Source organism: Colius striatus, chromosome 11 (genome assembly GCF_028858725.1).
Source record: "Colius striatus isolate bColStr4 chromosome 11, bColStr4.1.hap1, whole genome shotgun sequence".
Taxonomy (NCBI): Eukaryota; Metazoa; Chordata; class Aves; order Coliiformes; family Coliidae; genus Colius; species Colius striatus.
Window position 1 is genome coordinate 23,087,549 of NC_084769.1, and position 21,887 is coordinate 23,109,435.

The 21,887-nt window shown below is 52.8% G+C and overlaps 2 protein-coding genes across 3 annotated transcripts; one reads left to right on the forward strand and one right to left on the reverse strand.

Moving 5' to 3' along the window:
- The first annotated feature begins 1,376 nt into the window (after window positions 1–1,376).
- On the forward strand, window positions 1,377–3,055 carry DLX1 (distal-less homeobox 1). 2 transcript variants are annotated; one of them, XM_062004912.1, is made up of 3 exons: window positions 1,377–1,689; window positions 2,201–2,400; window positions 2,755–3,055. In XM_062004912.1, exons 1-3 carry the CDS (start codon window positions 1,377–1,379, stop codon window positions 3,007–3,009), a joined length of 768 nt encoding a protein of 255 aa, XP_061860896.1. In that variant the 3' UTR covers window positions 3,010–3,055. The 2 variants fall into 2 exon arrangements, with proteins under 2 accessions (XP_061860896.1, XP_061860897.1); XM_062004913.1 differs by lacking the exon at window positions 2,201–2,400 and having other exon boundaries at window positions 2,755–2,777.
- An 8,385-nt stretch (window positions 3,056–11,440) lies between these two features.
- Window positions 11,441–12,690, reverse strand: DLX2 (distal-less homeobox 2). Its single transcript, XM_062005025.1, has 3 exons — window positions 12,369–12,690; window positions 11,959–12,146; window positions 11,441–11,731 (listed from the first exon to the last, which is right to left on the reverse strand). The coding sequence occupies exons 1-3, from the start codon at window positions 12,688–12,690 to the stop codon at window positions 11,441–11,443; spliced, it is 801 nt and encodes a 266-aa protein (XP_061861009.1).
- Between the last annotated feature and the right edge of the window lie 9,197 nt (window positions 12,691–21,887).

Consider the following 21,887-nt stretch of genomic DNA (forward strand, 5'->3'; position numbering starts at 1 on the left):
TATTGCCGCGATAACGCGCACCCCAGACAGCCTAGGTGTAACCGGGAGAGTTCAGCCCAGGCCAGATCAAATCCCAGGCTGTTTAATGCTGGAAGGCTGCATGTTGCTATTAGTGTTAAATATATGGCTAATTATGCGTATGAAAATTAAACATCAGTGTTATGCTAATGGGGCCGCCTTCAGCTGTGGATCAGAGCACTTGAGACTAGCATTTAATCAAATGAATCAGTAACTAATACATCTGCACGTGTGAACTTTCACGAGATCGTTTTCCTGTTACAGTCACACCGTTGAATTATGAAAGAAATAATTATCAACACTTTCTAATTATCTAACAAAGTAATTTGGGATTCATCGTGGGCTTTCTGGGGAGGATCTCCCTAGTCCCACCTCGTTTACCGCTCACGCACGCGGAAGTTTTTATTTTAAGCTCAAATGCGCCGTTTGGCCCGTTCAGGGCGATTTCTGTTTCGTAGTGCGTTTTCGTTTCGTTTGTTTCTTTTTTTTCCTCGTCTTTAAGAACAATAACGGCAAAAGAAGAGCGGCGCGTTCCAGAGGTGCGGGCGGCGCTGAGACCCGCGGGCCGGGGCGGAGAACCTCTGCGCTCCCGCGGGATGTGCGCGGCGGGGCAGGCAGGGGCCGTCCGCTTGCTCTGCCGGTCCCGCCGCCGTCCACCGGAGCAGGGAGTAGAGGAGCGGGGCGAGGAGCGGGGCCTGCGCGGCGGACCAGAGCCCCCCGCAGCCCGCCGGGGCCGGCGGAGCGCGGCTGCCGCCCCCTCCGAGCCGCCTGCGCGGCGAGGGGCTGAGGGGAAGGGCGAAGGGAGGCGCGCTGCCTCCGGCCGACCTCCAGCCACGGCAGCGGGAGCGAGCGGCCCACGGTAGGCACGCGGGGCCCAGGAGACTCCTCGGCCTGGGCCGGCCGGCCGCGGGGCCCGGGAGCCGGCGGAGCGGGGCCCGGCGGTGCGGGGCAGAGGCCGGCGAGCGGGGCAGGCGAGCGGGGCCGTCGGGGCGTGCGGCCGCCGCCGGCGCTCGGGGACGCGCGGCGCTGCCAGTCCGGCTCTCCGCGCACACCGGGGTCCGGGCGAGCCCCGAGCGCCTTGGACCAATCCAAAGCGATTATGCAAGACGGAGGACCAATCAGCTCCTCCAGCTCATGAATATTCATAGACTTGGCTGAGTCAAAGCTTTTAGGCGAGTTTGTGTAGATCTACAGCATCATGCTTAGACTTTTCAAAGAGACAAACTCCATTTTCTTATGAATGGAATGTGAAAAACCCTGTTCCGCTTAAATTGGGTTCTTTCCTGTCCTGAGAAACACAACAGACCCCAAAAAGGCAAGCTGAAGAGAGAACACACACACAGACCAAGCGACAAGAAATGACCATGACTACCATGCCAGAGAGTCTAAATAGCCCCGTCTCAGGGAAGGCTGTCTTTATGGAGTTTGGGCCGCCCAGCCAGCAAATGTCTCCTTCTCCCATGTCCCACGGACACTATTCCATGCACTGTTTACACTCCGCGGGCCACTCTCAGCCTGACAGCTCGTACAGCACAGCTTCGTCCTTCTCCCGACCGCTGGGCTACCCCTATGTGAACTCGGTCAGCAGCCACTCGACTAACCCCTACATCAGTTCAGTGCAGTCCTACCCCAACAGCTCCAGCCTGACTCAGACCCGGTTAGAGGAGACAGGTAGGTGCACTCGGCTTGGGGAAGGGGGGGGGGAGGGAGGGCGGGGGGGGGGGAGGGAAAGTAAGGAGGGAGGGTGCTTGTATAAAAAAATTCTATCGGGGGGGAAAAATTAAATTAAATTACAAAATATTAGTCAGGAGAGGCTGAGAATCACAGGGGAGCAGTACACAGAGCACACAATGCCTGTCTGGAAAAGAAATCAACCCAGATGTGCACGTATTAGTCTTCGTAATTATTTATTGCGTAGCGCTATAAACAATGTATGCAATTAAGGGTAATTAAACCTAAACTGCAGCCTGTAAAAATAGCAAACTTTCTCTGGGAAGGAGCCTGGGCTGCCATAATCGCCCGGAGCCTTTGTTAGGTTTACTCGAGCTTCACTTTTCTTCCTTCTCATTATTGTTATTGTTGATGTTGCTGCTGTTATTGTCACTGTTGCTGCTGCTATTGCTGTTATTATTACTATTGCTGCTATTATTATTATTTATTCTGCATCGCTTGTTGTTTGTAGGGGCCGAATCGGAGAAAAGCACTGTGGTAGAAGGAGGGGAAGTTCGCTTTAATGGGAAAGGGAAAAAAATCCGCAAACCCAGGACTATTTATTCCAGTTTGCAGCTACAGGCTTTGAACAGGAGGTTCCAGCAAACTCAGTACCTGGCTCTTCCCGAAAGAGCCGAGCTCGCAGCATCTCTGGGACTCACCCAGACCCAGGTACACTTGCGACTGAGTCGGCCCCTCTCCCGTGTCCTCTCCCTTTCCCCACGGCCGACGTGGGAAAAAAAAACCCCACGCGTGATGCAGACGGGTCACAGCCACGGGCAGCGAGGCCCACTGAGACGTCTGCCCCACTGCAGCACCGGCTGCGCCTCCGCGTTGGGGGGTATCTTACCGGGTGGTTTGGCATCGCAAAATGGCAACGGGCACAACAGCCATGGGATAGGGGGTGAGATCAGGGGTAGAAACTAAGGGCTGCCGGGTGCATGTATCCATCGGAGCCCGGAGCGGGGAGGAGGGATGCTGCATGGTATCAAGCGATGCTGAGCTCTGCCCCGTTCCCGTTTGCAGGTGAAGATTTGGTTTCAGAATAAACGCTCCAAATTCAAGAAGCTGATGAAGCAAGGAGGGGCGGCCCTGGAGAGCAGCGCCTTGACCAACGGCAGGGCTCTCTCGGGCAGCTCGCCACCGGTGCCCCCGGTGTGGAATACCACCTCCGCCTCCGGTAAGGCCTCGTCTGGGACCCCGGGCGCTTACATCCCCAGCTACACGTCGTGGTATCCTTCGGCCCACCAAGAAGCTATGCAGCAGCCGCAGCTCATGTGATTATAAACCCATTTTCCCCTACCGCAAGCACCATCGGTCCCAAAAAGAATTCAAATTATTGCGGAAAAAAAAAATCAAATTAGGTAAAATTTAAAGGAAAGGGGGAAAAAGGAAAAAAATAATAAAAAGGGGAAAAGAGAGAAAGAGGAAAAAACCACAAAAGCAACCCAAGCAAACAAACAAACAGGAGGTCTCTTGCCCGCCCAGCCGTTAGGCCGCTGCACCGCAGCGCGGTGCGGGGGAGCACAGATGTGATGCGGGCCAGTTCCCAGCGCCGACAGCTGACAGAGCGGCCCCAGCGCCGCACAACAGCCTGGGAGCAGCGCCAGCGCCGGCCGCCGCTGTGGGACAATCGGAAAAAGATGTTTGGGGGGGGGAAGCCCTCTCCTCTGTCCTGTCTGTCTGTCTGTGTCTGTTGAAATGTAGGTCATTTATTTACTACCCCGATGACGGTCTCTTCAACTTCAAGGGGACAGAAGCTGTACAATTTCCAGAGCTTCTTTGCCTCTACGTTTTCTGTACCTTTCACTATCCATCTGTATATTTTTTGTTGTTGTTAAAAGGGGAAGACAGGGGTTTTATTTATTGATTTAAATTACCACTATGAGAGTGCTAGAAACGGACAACCCAGCTTGCTGAGGGCACTGCTCGGACGCACAGTTTACTTTAATCAAACCTACCCACGGCCCTCGGCCCCTCCGGTACCACAGGAGAAGGATGCGATTTTTAACTTTTACAGTAACTTTTATACTTGGCTAGTGCGGAGAGGTTGGGTTCGAAGGGTTTGTATTTCTCGCGTCTTTAACAAAGGAAATAGACGCACATTGTCTGGTACTCTGAAGCGGAATCGCAGCAGCTGCCGAGCACTTGGCTGAGGCGAAGCAAGGCGCGAAGGACGGAACAGGAGCAGTGGGGGCGGCGGCGAAAGGGGAACCGCCGGGCGGGCAGGTGGGCGCACCCTCGCAGCTCCGCGCAGCCCCGACGAGGCTTCCCCACGGAAAGCCGGCCCGAAACCGAAGCGCACAAACCGACGTGCAGGAGCTATTCGCTGTACATATTTTATTCTTTATTATTATTATTGTTCTGTAAACATGTTGCACAAATTTAGCCTTTTTTTTAATTATTATTTCCGTTCTGTTTCGTGTGGCTGTAAAACATGATGCTTTGTGTACTGAGATCTTGACATTTTACTTGTGAAACTCGGAAGATGTGATAAACTGAGCTCGGCTGTGTTTAGTGTTCTATATGTCAAAGTTTAGTTTTATATTGAGAATGTTAACTTATTGCTTTGTATCTGGGGAAGGAAAAGAAAAAAAAAACCCACAGAAATCTTTGTACATAAGTTATAAAGTTTCTTTGAGACAGTAAAATTATGGTTTGGAAAAAGAGACACGCGTGCTCCCTGACTCGTCGCGCGGCCGTCAGCAGGGCCCGGGCCAGGCTCTGCGCTCCTCAGCGGGGCGGCAGAGGCCGGCACTGAGAGGCGAGGCGGGAGCAGGGAGCGCCTGGGCCCGGCCCGGGCAGCCTGTCCCCGGGTGTGCCGGGCCGGGCCCAGCCGCGTGGCAGCGGCAGTACCGAAGGGCTGCGTGACCCTCAGAGAGGGGCGGCTGGCGGCCGGAGAGACCTGGCCGGGAGAAGGATGCGGACGGGCTGGGATGCGCATTCCTCCACGCATCCCTTGCCGAGCCCTCTCCATGCATCCCCAGCCTGGGCCGCGCATTCCCTCGGCGGTGCAACCGGCCCGGTGCCGCCGTGGCTGTCCCAGCGCCGGGCTCAGCCGTGCCAGCTCCGCGGGGCTGCCCAGCGCCGGGCATAGCCCGCGGCCACCACAAGGGTCCGGCGCTGCGGGGCGGAGGGGAGCGGGGAGAGACTGGGCGCGGGCCACTCGCCGCGCGCGGCTCTGCGCACAGGTTGTGCGTGGGAGCGGGTGTGCAGCCCAGTGGGGGCGATGCTCATTGCCCCCGAGATTCGCTCCCTAATGCGCGGGGTCGGCGCGCAGCCGATGCCCGGCGGCGGAACATCCGCCCGGGAGCGCACACACGGGGCGGCGACGAGCCCGGGACGGCCCGAGGGAGTGCTGGATGCGGCCCGGAAAATACTGCCCAGCTCCATATTTCCGGCAGTGCCACGGCCCGACCCCGGTCCTGAGCAGCCCGCAGCCCCGAGTGGAGCGTGAGCGGGGCGGCCCTGCTGCGCCCCAGGACCCGCACAACACCCGCGGCGGCGGCGGCGGCGGAGATCGAACGCCTTTGACCAGAGAGGAACAGGGCGGTCAAGCAGTTTTGGGCCCTTTAAAGATATACTCGCTTCTGCTCCTAATTCAATAACGTCTTGCTAACAGTTCAAATAGAGAAATTATTAGTTTTGTCTCAGCGAGGCGGTCTTGAGTTGGAGTCTACTATAATTGTACATTTGAAAATGTTAATCTCAATACAGGCCTAATTAATTCTGCCTTGTTGCTGACAAGTAGTTCATCAAATATCTGATTCGAAGATTTTCATAATGAGGATATTAATTAAACTATGAATAATCCAAAGGTGCTTATATTGAAACAATACCTCATTACAATGATTAAGTCCTGATTTCGAATATTATACCTTTAACAATTGTCACCCCGCAAACACAACCTCGTGGATGAGCCTGTAAATGGCAAAATGTAATTTTGGGATATATTTTTTCCTTGTTGGGGGAAAAAAAAAAGAGTGCCCCTCATTTTCAAACACTTCTGAAATAGGTTACACACAGCTTAATGATGATCAAAATGACTCTTTTCTGCAAAAAAAAGACCCCAAAGTGCGCGTACAGCTGCAAACCCAAGAGGGTCAGCATCATTTCACTGTATTCTCTTCTTGATTACAAGCCGAGCCCATCAAACACAACATAATTACAGTAATTTCAGGTTTATTTATTCTAATGCAGTTTCCCCATCTCTCTGGTAATTATGAGCAATTTTTTCGCCCAGGGAATCTTTTTGCATTAACAAAAGAGATAACGCACTGAAAGCCAAATTTGCTGTGCATTGAGAAAAGCGAAGAAAAAAAAATAAAATAGGTGCGAGCTGCCATCTCTGCAATTCTCCTATATTGGAGCTCTGCAAATTGCTTGCAGGTGTATGGAGCAGAGCTGTCAATAGGAAGGGGCTTCCAAATTAGCAAATGCACAATGTTGAAGTAATGAAGACAGACTTAGCAAAATTGCCAAACAACAGATACCTCTTTAATATCTTCCACCCAAAAAGAAAAAGAGAACAAAAAAAAATCCCTTTGGAGTGTCCCTGCGAACCCCCTTGAATGGCTGGGGATGTTGCACATGTGTCAATCTAATTGCAGAGCACAGAGCGGCCCCTGGAACTAGAAAAAAAAAATCAAATATCAGAGCCCAAGCCCGTTCAGATTGGGAAGTTGCTCCCTTCGTTTGACAGAGGGGGGATTAGAAATCCCTATCGTCGCCCGCTCCTCTCTCCCCGTCGCCGGCTGCCTGCCCCGTCCCGCCGCCACTGCCACTCTCACGCCGGTGAAAAAATGCCATGTGCTTGTCCCCCACCTGCCTCTGCCCTCCCCTCCGCCTCCCGGCTCCCGGCTGGGAACCGGGCAGTACCGCTCCTCTTTGCGAGGAGCCGAGAACCGCACACCGCGAAATCAACCACCGAAAACGCGCGCGCCCGGCGCCGGCAGCCCCCGGCCCCCGCGGCAGCCCCGGGCGGCCAGCGCCCCGCTCCGCCCCGCCGCCTCTCTGCCCGCGCAGCGCTCCGCGGCTCGGCGCGGCCCGGTCCGCGGGGTGCCCCGGCGCGGCTCGGCTGTGCGCGGCATCCCAGCCGCCCGGCCCCCTGTACCGCTCCCTTCCTTCGCCACCCGGCGCCGGTGGGAAGTTTTGCGGGGAGCATGGGCCGGGGGAGCCGTTGCCGGTGCTTCGCCCTCCTCGCCGCCCCCCGCCTCCCCCCCGCCTCCCGCGGCCCGCGCGGGGCATCCGTCCACGTCTCACCCCGTGCACTCACCTACCCCCGCGAGAAAGGCGCCTGTGCCGCCACCCTTACCTTCCGCCTCGGTCCCTGAGGCTCTGGACACAAGGTTTTGCTTTACAACAAACCAAAGGACCGAACGCGGCTTTTTGCTACGAAAGTTAGAGGAGCGAGAGAATGTGAGAGACAGAGAGAAATCGAGAGGGAGAAAGAAAGGGGGGGGGGGGGGGGGGAAGGAAAAAAAAGATTAAAAAAAAAAGAACCCGAGCACAATAATAATATCCTGAGAGTGCAAATGTGGATTGAGATCCCCCAGAGATGCACATGCCTCTGAGCGCAGCAGCCTTTTTGCAGCTCTGCTCTTGCAGAATATGACTGAAATTTTCTGCTATATAGCCTCTGTCTTTATAGCTGATGAAAAAAATTGCAGATTATTAGCATAAATGTTTACTCTTCATTACGCTGATGACATTGTGCACTCGAGATCTTGGTAATCTTTGGGAAAATTATGAGTAATTTTTAAAAATTTTAAAGCAGCAGCAGTTACCATGCAATTCAGGCTAATTCTGCGTAGGCTCCGAACGGATATAATTATCGAGGAGTCAAGATGTTATGCTAAAAACTATGCATTGATATTCCCATTTATTATGTACATACAACTTTGACAATGTTGATGCTTGAAATAGCAGGAAATTGTCTTGCGCAAAAATTACAGTCCATATTAGGACATGTGAAATTGCGAAGAATTATATAGTAATTGCAGGCTTTCAGATGGGAGAGCCAGAATGCTCAAACTAGTGCAAATGTGGATAAAATTACAGATCAGAGCAAAAATTAGGGAAAAAAGGGGTCTGGGATTTTTCAAGTTGGCTATAGGATTCCGGAAGTGTCTAATGCCACATGATTGCTGCAGCTTTAGGGGAGACATTCATGCCTCAAATAACTCCTTTTGCCAGAGCCGCTTTAATTGAATTTCTCGTGCTTTTTCTTTTCACCGGGGCAAATGAGTAAATTGCCTGCCAGCGGCACAAGGCCGGCCAGCCCCGCCCGTGCGCTGGGCAGCCAGAGGGTGCCCCGCGCCCGGCTGGCTGCCGAGACGGCCCCCCCCCGGAGCGGGCTGGCCGCGGAGCCGCCACTTGCCCCGGCAGCCCCCTCCCCGGGACCGACCCTGCTCAGCCGCGGTCGCCCGCGCTCGGGACCGATGGGGGGAGGCCGTCGTCGCTGGGACGCGGGGCGGAATCGGCCCAGCCCCTCCCCCCCTTCCCCCAGCCCCTTCCCGGAGCGCCCTGCGTCTCTCGCCCGCCCTGCTCCCCGTGGTGTCTCCCGGCCCCGGACGGCCGAGCACTCGTTTCACAGCGGTGCCTGCCTCGTCCTGTCGAACAAGAGCATGAGAAAGATGATAAAAGCACACATATCTATACGTAGGCACCTACGGCGCGTCTGGCGGTGCAGCGCGCGCCTGTGCATCCGCTTGCCTTCTCTGTCCTCAGAGCAATGTGAGCGACATCTCAAGCCCGTGCGAGCAGTTGGCGAAATGCGGAGCCTAGAAGAGCTCCGGGAGCAGCGGGGGTGCCGCAGGGTGAAGCCCGACCATCCCCACACTCACAGCAGGCACCGGCAGCCCAGGGAGAGCTGATGCTACCAGGCAGCGAATAAATGCTAATAAATAAATAATAAAATAATGAATAACTAAATAGGAGAAGGAAAGCGCGGAGGGCATCAGGGGAGGCCCGCAGTCTGTCCCGTCTCGGGGCGAGGTGCTCTGCTCCCGGGTCGCTGACAGGCGTCCCCCGGTTGGGCACGGCCCGACCCCGGAGACCCCACGCCTCTGCCAGCATCCTGCCCAACCCCGCGGGGCCAAGGCGCGCTCCGCACCGCACCGCTGCACCAGGCCGGAGTCGCTCGGCAGGGAGCCATGGCGGGGAGGGATTGGGGGGGGTCAGATGTTTGCGGAGAACTTTTTATTTAACAGCAAGAAGAGTCTGTGAAAAAGGGGGAGGGGAGCTGTCTGTGACCTGACCACGTCCTGCGCCCACGGTTTCCTCTTGCATCCCAAAGGAGCAATTTAGCAAAACTTGTCGCCTAGCAAAGAGGTTTCCCAGCCCCTTTACACCACGCGAGCTGCTGGCAGCGCAGCCGCTTGCCAGAACGTGGAGGCTGCGGGTGCCGTGGTGCTGGTCGCCACGCGTGCCCCTGTCTCTGGAGGCGGCCCCGCACTTTCCCCTGCATCGCCCGCCGCCCCCAGCGCTTCGCCTCCCGACAGCGGAGAAACTCCTTCGTTCCTGCCCCACCGGGCGGCCGAGGCTGCTGCCGCTGGGTCTCCCCGCGGCCGGCGGGAATGTGATGCGGGGAAGAGGTGTGGGACGGGCCCGGCACCGCTGTTTCCCGGGGTGGCTTTGGGGTCTCCTCCGCCTTCACGCCGCCGGGGGAGCGCCAGAGCCGGCGAGCAGCTGCCGTTTCCCCCTTTGTTTCTCCCGCTCCTTTTTCTCCTCTCCTTTGCAGCCGCCTCTCTCGTCCTGCAACATTTCCCCTTCCCCCCGCCTTCTCTTTTCCTTACTCCTCCTTCGCCCCTCTGCCCCCCCGTCCTCGCCCCTAAGCCTTCCGCAAGCTCTCAGGAGCAGTTCGCCCTCCCAGCCAACCCCGGTCCCCGTGGGGCTGGTTCCTGCTCGGGCTCCTCATAACAAAGCCTGTCGGGAGAGTCCTTGCCGGGCTGCACATTCTCTGCCCCGGGCGACTTGGCGTAAGCCTCTTGGTCATTTTGTCTTGCAGTGGGATCTTCTGCACCAATCCCTCTCCCTCTGCACCCTCCCTGGCTGGCGGGGCCCTCGGGGTGACAAGGGGCAGAGACACCTTGCCTCTCACCTTCCTTTACCTCTTCCAGCTGCCAGAACCTCCAGGGCTGCAGACCCTCAGTGTTACAGATCGGAGGGGCACAGCTGATGGGGTTTCGTCCCGAGGGATTCAGCTCACAGGGCCACATCCTAGAAGAGGGTTCAACTCGGGAAGGTGCAGGGAGAGGTACAGAGGCTTTCAGAGGGCTACATCCTGGGGGAGCTCAGCTCTCAAGGGATATATCCCAGAGAGATGTGACTTGAAGGGGGTGCAGCCTAGAAGGGGGTTCAGCATGAAGGGTTCCACCAATCAAGAGGGACATATTGGAGTGGTCTAGCTGGTGCCTCCAGCCCTCAAAGGGCCACAGAAGGGCTCAGGGGTAGCCACCAGCTCCGGCACAAGCAAAGCTCTCACTAAGGTTACTGATGTGGGTGCCACTGACGCGGGGGGTCAGAGAAGAAATTTTTCCGGGGCAGGATTGCTCCCGGGGACCAGCTTTAGGCGTACTCTGGTCCCCAGACACGGCCTTGCCCCAAACCTCTTTGGCCTGTCTGGGAGACGGCAGGAGCCAGTGCCGGGCGAAATGTCACTGGCGCCAGCAGGCGAGGGTGAGGGAGGAGAATGGCTCTGGGCTGCCGCAGGCAGCGCTGAGTGATTCATGGCCTTGCCGAGAAGACTGTCAGGGGCGAGATTTTATTGTAGCCGCGAAAGGAGAGAGGGGGAAGAAGGAGGGACGTTGCCGGCTTGCCATAACAGTTGCAATGGAGAGGGAATGGAAGGCGCGCAGCTAGCTCTCCATGCCCAGTGAATGTGTGGATCGACATCCCCAATGTCCTCCCTCCCCAAAAGAAACGACGCGGGCACCATGGAAACAATAATTTATTTAAATAATCTCTGCTTGTTGTAAAAGAAACATTAAAGAGTGTTTAAGTTTTCCATAATAAATAACCAAAAATACCCTTTTTTGTTTTTCACGATCCTAGACATCAAACGGTGCACGGGCAGGAGCAGTGGCTGGGATGCCGGCGGGGGAGTGAAGGGATGGCTCATCGCAGCTTGCTGTCTGCTACGGGAAGGCCCCGTCGGGGCATGAAGCCCACCCCCCTCTCCTGCCTGAGGGGACAGAGACACGCCGGCACTACCGCCTGTGACCGGCTCCCCTTGCCGGATAGTGCTGTTCATGGATAAAAAAGGGTAACTTAAACACGGGAGGCTCTCGTTTTAAACCTACATATAAAAATTATGTATCTTTTTTTTTTTCGTTTTATTTTTTTAGTCCCCAACATCAGAGTGAGGTCATCGGCAAAGGCACCTAGCAACTTTAAAAAAATAAAAAATAAAGTTAACCAAAGTTCTGCACCGACGGTTTGATGAAAAAGCCGGGGAGGAGGAAGAGGGACGGAAGGAGGGGAGGTGGGTGCTTGTCCGGCAGGGTCGTTATTCTGGCAGCGGGAGGGCGGACCCCGCGGGGATGAGCACCCACGAGGTCCGCTGCCGCCGGCGCGGTGGGATGAGATGGGGTGCGGAGAGGTTCCTCTCCGCCGGGACGGCCGGAGGCAGGCTTCACCAAAACATCGGTGCTGCACCTCGATGGCCCGTGGCTGCCGGGTGCAGCCCTGGGGGCTCAAGTCTCTGTCGCGCTTAGAAGATGCCGCCGCCGCCGCCGTGGTGGTGCGGAGGCTGCGCCGGCTGCGGGAGGGGAGCGGCGGCCGGCGGGTACCACGAGTAGCTACCGAGGAAGGCGGCGGCCGGGCTGGGGCTGGCGGTGCCAGTGTTGCCCGTCGTGCGCGGGTGCGGAGCGAAGTCCCAGGCTGGCGGAGAGGCAGTAGGCGGCGGCGAGGCGCTGCGGCGGGGGTTCGGGTCCGCCGGGATCTCGCCGCTCTTCCACATCTTCTTGAACTTGGAGCGGCGGTTTTGAAACCAGATCTTCACCTGCGGGAAGAGGGGCATCAGACGGCCGCTGCCTCCGCGGGGCCGCGCCGGCGCCCGGGCCGCCCGCGGCGGGACAGGGATGAGCAACTTTCACAGCCCCGAGGGTTTCCCGGCGCGGTCGCTAACTACCTCCCCGGGGTCGTCAAGGCGCCAGCCTCCTCCCACGCCGCACCCGACCCCGCGGAAGGCGAGTGCCCCGAGTCCCGCGGTGCAAGATCGATCCCTACCTGTGTCTGGGTGAGGCCGAGGGATGCCGCCAGCTCTGCTCTCTCGGGTAGGGCGAGGTATTGGGTTTTCTGGAAGCGCCGCTGCAGAGCCGCAAGCTGGAAGCTAGAGTAGATGGTCCGAGGCTTCCGTACTTTCTTCGGCTTCCCGTTCACGATTCTGATCTCCGGCTCGCAGTCTTCCTTCTCTGCTGCGGCAGAAACGGTGGGCCCGGTGAGGAGAGGCGCCTCCGCCGCCCCGGGCCCTGCCTGCATCGCGGCATCACCTCCCGCCCCGTCGGGGCATCACGCCCGGGGTGAGCGCCCTCCCGGCCCACCCTGGGTTCCGAGACCCGACTGCCTCCTCGCCGCGTCTGGAGGGACCGCCCGGCTCCCCCGAGCAGCCCACCCCTCCTCCCGGAGCTCGGACGTACCAGAGTCGTTGGCCGGTGAGGCTCTACTGCCATAGGGCCCGTAGGAGCCGTAGGCGCCCGCGTAGCCCAGGTCGTAGCCGGACTTCGCGGAGTAGGGGGCGGTGCCGCCGCCCGCGTAGGGGAAGGAGCCCACCGTGCCGTAGGGCGACCCGCCCGCCGCCCCGTGCTGCTGGTTGGTGTAGTAGCTGCTGTCGGTGGCCGTAGAGACGGGCAGCGTGGGGGACTCCTGCGGCTTGTGCAGGCCGCCGTGCTGGTGGTAGCTGCCCGCGGAGATCTGGCTGGAGTGCATGTCCGGCACCAGGCTCTCCAGCACCCCAGTCATCCCGCGCCCCCGCCCGCCGGGGCACGGGCCGCGGCCGTCCCCACGGGGAGAGGCGGTCAGGCCCGCGCCACCATGCCGGCCGCGCTGCGCTGCGCTCCGCGCCCGCGGGGCCGGGCCGGGGCGGGCAGCCGCGCTCCCGCCGCCGCCAGCGGGACGGGCTCTGCGGCGCCGCGCGCTGCCGGGACGGCATTTAACACCGGTCACGTGGCGCGGCGCACGTCACCTAGCAACAGCCAATGGCGTGACCGGCCGCGCGTTTCCCCGCGGGTTCGCGGGACGGGAGCGGCACCCGGCGCAAGCACGAGCGGCCGCGGGGTCGCGCCCTGCGGCTCGGCTCGGCTCGGCCGCCTCTGCCACGCCGTGTCCAGTTCGTGCCCTCCTGCCCCTCCCTGGCCGGCGACCCCAAGGAAAGGCCCACGGCGTCCGTTCCCCCGTGAGTGGAGCGTCGCGGGAGCGCGGCTGGCGCCAGTGTGACAGCAAGCGACGAACGGCGCTGAGGAGACTCCAGTCGCAGATCCCTCCCCCGGGAGATTGTCCGTGTGAAGCAACCCTGAAGGCTAACCCCCGCTTGCGCCCCCAGACCGAGTGTGGGTGCGCTTTCCCCCGAATCCTCCGCAACGTTACACGTGGCAGGGCGATACTCTGTCTGGCACACACGCACGTGTATTTCACACAGAAGCTGCAGACGGCACCCACGGGACGTCTCTCCACGCGGCAGCCGGTAGCGCCCCGGCCCGACCGCTGGACCGACGATGACGTGGACCCCCGAGCGGCCGCCCGTCTCCCTGCCCCGGCCCCGCCGACTTGCGGCTGCCCTTTGTTGGGGGTAGGGCCACGGGGCAGCAGCAACCCACGGGGCAGCCAGGGCGGGCGAGCGGCATCTCTCGCAGCCGTCACGGTGTCCGAGACGCGTAGGGAAATGGCTTCAGAACCGATGTTATTTATTTTTTTCCTCGCCCGACTGTCCCGCCGCCGAGCGGAGCCGCTTGTCAGGAAACGCGTTTCTTTCGCGGGGCGATGTTAAAACGCGGTCCCCGGGGTTACGACTTGGTGGGGGGCCGGGAATCTCACGGGTGCCCAGCGGGGTCTGCCGCGGAGAGGGCAGGGAGGGAGGCGGCACTGGCGCGAGGGTGGCTGCAAATAGGACTTAAAGAGCGTTAAAAAGGCAAAAAAAGAGATTGCCCGGCCGCCGTAGCGTTATTCGCAAAAGCCGGACGGGAGGGTGGCTGGAAGCCTCAGCGTGTCCCCACGAGGCCGGCGCGTGCCGACGGCGTGCCGCTCCCCCCCCCCCGCCTGCCCCCCTCACGAGTCGCGGCGCGCGCCTCCTCAGGACCACCCCCGGCGGGCGGCGGGGACGTCCCGTCCCGTTCGGTCACGGTGCAGGTGTCGGTGCCGGGCAGCTCCGGCGGGCGTCCTGCCCCCGCCGCGGGGCGCCCTCGCTCCGGCCGCGGCCTCTTTGCGGTCGCTTTGAAGCGGGGCGCGGCTGGAGCCTGTCCGTCTATGCCCGGCGGGGCGGCGGCGCCGCGGCGGGAGCCGGGCGAAGGTGAGCGGGGCCAGACCGGGGACCCGCGATGCCGGCGGTGGCAGTTGGCTCCAGGAGCGGAGCCGCGGGAGGCGGGGTGCTTGGTCGGGCCAGCGTTAAGCCGGGGGTACAGCCTCCGAAAGAAGCGATATGCCGACAACTCGGAGTGACATCGCCGGTACCTGGCACTCGGCCGAGGCGAGCGAGGACCGCGAGGTCCCGGGGACGGGCAGGGAAAGAGCAGCGGCGGTTACGGAGAGGGCACGGTGGCTCGCATACTGAGTACTCCTACATAGTATCTGATGCGAAACAAGGCCGGTTTATAAACCCCGCAGTTAGCTTACTGCTGCCCCGACATGCATCGCTCTACGACTGTTTTTCCCCGTTGCTGTTTGGGGGTCAGCAGCCTGAAGCAGCTGCTGACTGGCAAGGGAGAGAAGGGGAGAGGCAGACAGCATTTAGAGATTATTAGCGGGAACAGGGCAATCGACTACCCTTCATTAGTCATGCTTTGAAGCGTGCAAGGTAGTTTAAAAACCAAAACACACACACAAAGGAGAAAGGATATGTCACCTCATATTGTCTCCTTCTGAGGACTTAATAAAGCAAAGGACTTTATTGGACATGTGTCTTGCAAATGGCAAAACTTACTTTCTCTCTTAAATTAAAAAAGTTTTAGTGCTATATAGCCCCATGCATGTGCGGGGTGATCTATGCAAAAACTAAGGAGTATCACTGTTTACATCACTTCTATGAATAGCCTTTCTCATGCAAGTTGTTCCTCACAAGTTAGCACAGAGATCACAGATTTAAGTGAGTTGTCACATGGTAGCTGCACCAGAGTCTTACGGTTTTGTTCGTGCAGTTTGTGTTGCCTCAGTGGAGGCACCAGACACTGCTGGTATGACCACTAAGATAGTTATGTATGCATATATTCACATGACTGATCTTGTAGATCTGATTTTATTGTTTCCCATCTTCTTGAACTTCACTCATGTGTAAGGTGGTTGTTTTAAACAACTGCCTATATAAATAAGGGCATGAGTCTCCAGGCCATGAAGGTGAATAGGTTATGAGGCAGGGAGGAAAGACATCAGGCAGCAGAAAGAATGGAAGAAGGGTTGTACTAAGTAAGAGACGGTTGCCATAAATGTTTTTAAACACACTCTGCTGAATCAATCTTATTAGTGCAAAGTTTAAAAAAATAATGACATTAAGCTGGCCCATGTTTATGTGTTTTTGTGTCCTCTTGTTGAATCAGTAATTCTTTTGTTTCTGCTTTGGGAGTTGTGACTGTTGTCCAGATGAGTAATTGGAAAGGACCCTGGGAGACTGGAGAGTAAGGTAAAACTCAGATTAAAAAAGAAGTGGTTTGTGTACCTGTGATCACCGTTTGGCAGTTTTGCTTGGGTTTTGGTGTAATAGATTATGTGCTACTACATACTTATGTCCTTTGAGAAGGAATGTTGGTAGTTGGGTCATGCAAAATGTTTGTCTCATGGATGTTAGTCATTCAGCGGCACATGGGAGAAAGATGGTTGCCTTCTCACTGCAGGTCAGTTCACTGTACAAACATTTTGGTTATGAGGTTTATATAATTGTTCAGTTATTACCAGAGGCTGCAAAACAATTGAGCTAGCATTGTTGTTGTTGACTTTTTTGTTTTAGAAGAATCTTCACGCTGCTAGGACTGTGGGCATACTTTGTTTATCAAGTATACTAAACACAGTGTGTACAAACTCAAGGAAGGACCTTCAGTCTTCAAAATCATCTCTGCAGCTAATCAGTTTGTATTTTTTTTTTAATAGGCCAGTTGTATATGACATATAGAAAAGGTTACAATAACTCTCGCTTGCTCTTTTTCAATTTATTTCTTAGTAACTATTGTTTCCATGATTCTCTTCCTAAAAATGTGAAAGCACTTAAAGGCTGGCGTCCTCAGTCTTTATACATGGTATAGATTTAACCTTAGGGATCAAAAGAGCAAGTTGTTCCACAATGTTTTATCTCAAGTTTGACTTGAAGAGAACCACCCTTAGCATTAAGAGATTAATTTTTAATCTACTGTAGTTGTTAATATTATTTTATCCATTATGATCCACATCCGCCTGAACCACTTCACTTATTTCAGTGGGAATGATGTGATTTTGGGGAAATGGGCTTGTTATTTCTGATAATGGTGCAGAAAAGTAGTTAGACAGTAGTTTCTACTGCAGTGGCACATTAACAAGTACAGATTTCTTTCCATGGCTGAGGGAAATGATTTCCAGAAGATTCATACAATGCATGGTATAGCCCTGTTTATCTTCATAATAGAAGAGTAATTTAAATCATGTGCCACATGAAGCCATGAGGAGAGTTTATGCTTGCATAGTACCTATGAGATTTGATATTACACTCTGGAGTAATGGTAACAGTTAAATCTTCCTTTTCCAAGGGATTAAGCACATCAGCTTTTGGGAAATTGCATGAGTCTTTTCATCACCCATCCAGAAGTTTGCTACCTGCTGTGCTTTGGTTTCAGAATCCAGTATTATCATTTTCCTCTCTAAAAACTGTTTATTATCTCATTCATCTGTGCATCAGATTACTTCATTCCCAAAATTACAAAACTCTTCTGGGAAGAATATGCCCCCTTCTGTGTTTCCCAAGGTTTCCTTTCTTAGCCGTTTTTTGTGAACAGCCTATACACGTGTGATAGGAGACATTGGCTCTGGAAAATCCTTCTGGTGTTTTTTATTAAGCTGTCTTGGCCTAAGATTATTGTTCACAGTGAAGATTCACTGGCAGCTCGGCACCTTTCTTCAGCAGAAACCTCTGCAGGTTGGAGCACCAACTATGAACTTTACCTGTGGATTAGTCCAGTGTTATTTAGCACAGGTGTTTCTCATTTATTTGCTTGTACTGTATTGAGGAAGTGCACAGCCTGATGCATTGGGGTGAGTGTCTTAATATCAGCACATTCTTGTATCTCATTATTGCTACAGATGCTGGTGGGGAGGAAAGTCTGTGTGCAGCATGTGAAGGCAGTAGAGCAACAATTCTCTGTGTGGCACGTGGGTTTTGGGAATAAAGCAGAATACGCCCAAGCAGTCCCTCTTGTCTCCTTTATGACTATGAAATTCTACTCAGTGTTTAAGTAGGGGCCCTTCTGAGTGCTCTGACTAACTCGTGTTTCTAGATTTTTTTTTTCTTTCTTAACCAAGTACATGGTAAATAACAGCCCTGACAAATGCAGTATGCTTTTTTGTTTGGTTGTTTTTTTTGTCTAGAAGGGAATTGGTAGAACAGTTAGAAGGTGATCTTTTAAATAATATTATAGAGGAATGTTAAGTAGCTACAGGCTGGGCAACCATGGCTACAGGTACACATACACTCTGGAGCAGGTGGTTCTGAGCTCCCTTTATAGTGGATTTCATCTCCAGTTCAGTTCACTTTATTGAAAGTGTTTTGTGTGTGAATATTTAGAAGGGAACAATCTTTAATAATGGCTTACATGGAAAATACTTTCAAGATGAATCATGAGATAATTTCTACTATTGCTGTAGATGACAAGCGTGAGAGAAGCTGAGGGGCATATTTTGTGGGAGCAGATTTAGGCTGAGTTGATCATTTGTGTGTCATTATGAGCTCTAATTTTGCACAGATAGTGGAGAACAGATTTTTTTTTTTCTTGGCCTTGATTGTAACATCTCTACAACCTGTATCTGTGGTCTAAGCACAGTTTAAGCAAACTGTTCAACACACAGAATTATCTAGACTGCTTCAGTTTTCATTTGTGATTAGGCTAATGATTTGGTTTAGTGGACAATAGCATTTGGAGCTGATCTCTGTGTTCTTGGATGAGTTTTGATTTGTAGTGCCTGTGAACTGCCTGAGGCAGGGAGTACAGTTTCATCTACAGCATGTTGCTTTAGCTGACACCTCCTCTGACTGGCAAATAACAAGGTCTGTTCCTGCTGGGAAACATGAATGTCTCGTTTGGAAGGATGAGGTGTTTATTTTGCTTCAGAGAAGATATACTCAAGAACAGACCTCCTAAGTGGATTATACAGCTGCAACACACTTGGGACAAGTTCTAAATGTCTGCATTTCCATGTGGAATCCCACACTAGGTGGACTCCAGTTGTGGACCATGCAAACTGCAGAACCTCTCCATGGGAACACTTGAGATTTGGCATTAACTATCCCTGGCCTTCATAGGCAGCTTAAGGAGAGATGGTGAATTGCTTGAAGATATAAATTTAAAATAAAACATTTTTCTTTCCTTTAGTGGGGAAATACACACATACAAAGCACAAAAAATAATTGTCCTTGAGGTTAATTTGCTTTTTTTAAAAAAAAAAAAAAGGTGAAGTCAACATGATCAGAAGTGAGTGAGTTGGGATAAGCTTGACTTGTGAAGCTGCAGTTGTCCCATGAACTGCCTGGGAGACCTTTTCTTCAAGCTGTATAGCTGAAGATTGTCATGTGAGTATGAAAACAGAGACAATTTTGGTCAGTAGTTGTCAGTAAGGAGCATCAATCTCATAGTCTGCACACATATATCTATAATGGAATTGTTCCTCCCTTGGAGGGAAGGGGATGAAAGGAACTGTATTCAGAATCACAGGAGCTACTGGCCTTTTGTTTTCTTGTTGCTGCTTAGCTTACAGTGTTGTCAGGTGCTTTACACATGTATTTCATCTGATAGTATTTTTCCTGTTGGCAGGATGCCTAGATCTGAGAATTACATCCCTTTTATGGTCACTAATGTTAATCTAAATAAATTAAACTAGAATGTTGCTTTTGACTTGTATGCATGGCTGTCAGGGGTTAGTGTTGCCACCAAGACCAACTCAAGCTCAAGTCAAGCTCCTTAAATGTTTTGTAGAATTTTTTGATGGCTGGTTGGTTACTTTGGGGGGGTTTGTTTGCCTTTTTTTTTTTTTTACTTGGAAACTATATAACTTGGAAGAAGAGAAGATTTTGAAAACTAAGGTAGAGCACTGCTGAGAAGGGATTGCATAGTGGTAGGTGGACACGTAGCTAAGCAAATTCTACAGCCTTCAGCCTCATAATGTTAAGTGACTTTGCAGTAGTTTGCAGAAGTGATTGAACAAACGGATTACAAGTAATGGGAACATTCACGTGTAAAGAATGCAAGTGGCCACAGGATGTCCCCACTGTTCCATACTGATGCATCTGGATAGCCCACCTCTCCCGTAGTACAAGGCTCGACACATTTCTTAAGTGTGATACTTCATGTGTTGGAGGTTTAGCATTCATTTTCATATTACCAATGCTTATTAATCGACAGGGCAAGCAATTAATATCTGGTCTGATGGAGGGAGAAGGGAAAAAGGGGAAAGCTTTGCTTGGCTTGCTTGCTTTAGGTCTGGGTTCTCCTTTAACTTCCAAAGATTTGGAATGGACCAGGCTTGATTTTTTTTTTTTTAAAGTAACACTTATTCATTCTATGTGGATTCAATATGATCGCTCAAATTAGAATGAGAATTTATTCAGAAAGATATTTTTCTGTCCATTTTTAAAAGTCTGCCACAATTGGTTTGTATGTTGATTGAGACAGGGAAGAGTGTACTTACCTAAGGGCTTGTCTAAACGAGGCTGGTGACATTGACTAAACTCGGGTGTGAAAGTATAAGTAATGTTTTAGGGCTGTTATGGTAACCTACTGTGAAAGTGGTTTACTTTAAACAGAAGGGAGACATTCTGCAAAATAAATGTATCCATGCAGAAAGCTGGTGCAGAGAATAGCTATGATGATAAAACATGTACCCAGTCTTCTGAATAACACATGTATTCCTCTCTATGTACAGTACGTGATGGACAAAACTGTGTCTGATACTGCTCAAAGATGATATGCAAGGAAAAGTACAGAGTATAAGGACCTCTGCGTTAAGGCTGGGACTTCATGTGAAAACCGACTGCAGAGGTCAAGACCATACTGTTACATGTAGGCTATGTCAGCTATGTTTTCCTTAGGACTTCTTTAGAGCTACAGCAATTATATCCAGTTGCTTCACGTTTTCAGCACCTCTGAAAATCACAGCCTGTGTTTTGAAGTGAGATAGTATTTGAGATGAGGAACGATGACATTGTGGGTAGCCTGTTGTGCCTGGAAATCAGTGCTTTGTATGGTGGGTACAAACAGGCATATGTCCACATTAATACTTTTATTTTTTTAAAAAACATGCACGTGGCCATTAAGCCTTCTAGAAAGCCTGAAGAAGAAACTCCTCTTCCCTGAGCAGCTTGTTGCTTTTCATTGTCCCTTCTGCAATATAAGAGTCAAGAATTATATTTTAGTATCAGTGGCACACTTGCCTTTTCTTACTGAATGGAATGCTGTGATACTAGCAGTATCCTGCAGTCTTGTCTATCTGGTAGCTTCCAGGCTTGGATTGTCTATCCTATTTTAAACAGCTCTGTAGACCAGTCATCTAAATAACTACAGTAATTATGCTGCAACCAACAGGTGGCTGGCATTTCACCTAGAGATGTTTCCTAGGGAGTTGTTCAATGTGAACTTACTTTCTTAAAAATAACTACTCTAGAAATAAGCTTAGAATGCAGCACTGAGTTAACATATGAACGAAGTCTGTTCTTGTCTATGAGGACACGCTACCCAAATCTATGTGATTGTATGTGCTTTTATTATTGGAAGGTCTGGAGGGAGACAAATGTCTTCTCTTTTCCAGCAAGCTGTGCGTTTTGGATGTTTTATATGGAAATATGTTAGCTGTTTTGTGTCTGTGGTTTACCTGACCAGTGTGAAAGGATTTTTATAAAGGAAACATATGCTATCATCTGCTCTAGTATATGCAAGATTCCAACTGGACCAGCATCCCTGTTTAGTCTGTTGCGTCACTGCCATCAGAGGTAGCTTTGCATGAAAGACAGAACTGTGATGGAGCTGTCAGTGGAGCCTAGCACTGTTCACAACAGTGGGATTCTTATGTATCCAGAGACTTCAAACCTTGACTTAGACCTAGTCTTTCAACTCTTATATTGACTCCTGTGAAGTGATCCAGTGATGAAAGCTGACTACCAAGTAGATAAATCTTTGACAGTGCTTCTGGAATGGAAAGGCTGGAATTGCAGTATGATGTGAGCAAGATACTTGTGAGCTGGGAAGGCTGTGCATGGGCAACTGGGCTGTTGAATTTGGAGTGATCAGTAAGGAGCCTGCAGCCTTACTAATGGAGAATCGTGTTGTATGGATTTTAGTGCTGGAAGAGGGACTGCATTACTAAGCCCACTGCAGCAAAGGAAGGGGGTATCTTACAGGCAGGGGATTTTTTATAGTGCTCTAGTTGAAGAACTGTGAACAGTTGCTCTTGAACAGTGTGAAGCAGCACATATTGGAGGAATAATTGCTCTTCAGACATAAACTATACAGTATATAGGTTGTGTGTGTCGTGGTTTAGGCCCATCAAGGGACAAATGACCACGATTAGGCTCAAGTACCAAAGACTTGAGAATTCCTAAAGGGCAGAGAGAGCTTAATTGCTGCGTATAGTCCAGGATAAAAAAGACCAGGCTACTTGGCTTGGGGAAGAAAACAGAAAATAATTTAATCCACCATCAACTAAAGTATAACCATAACACCCCAAATCATAACCAACACAAAACAGAGTGCTACAATGATGAAGAGTCCAACCAGCCCTTTAAG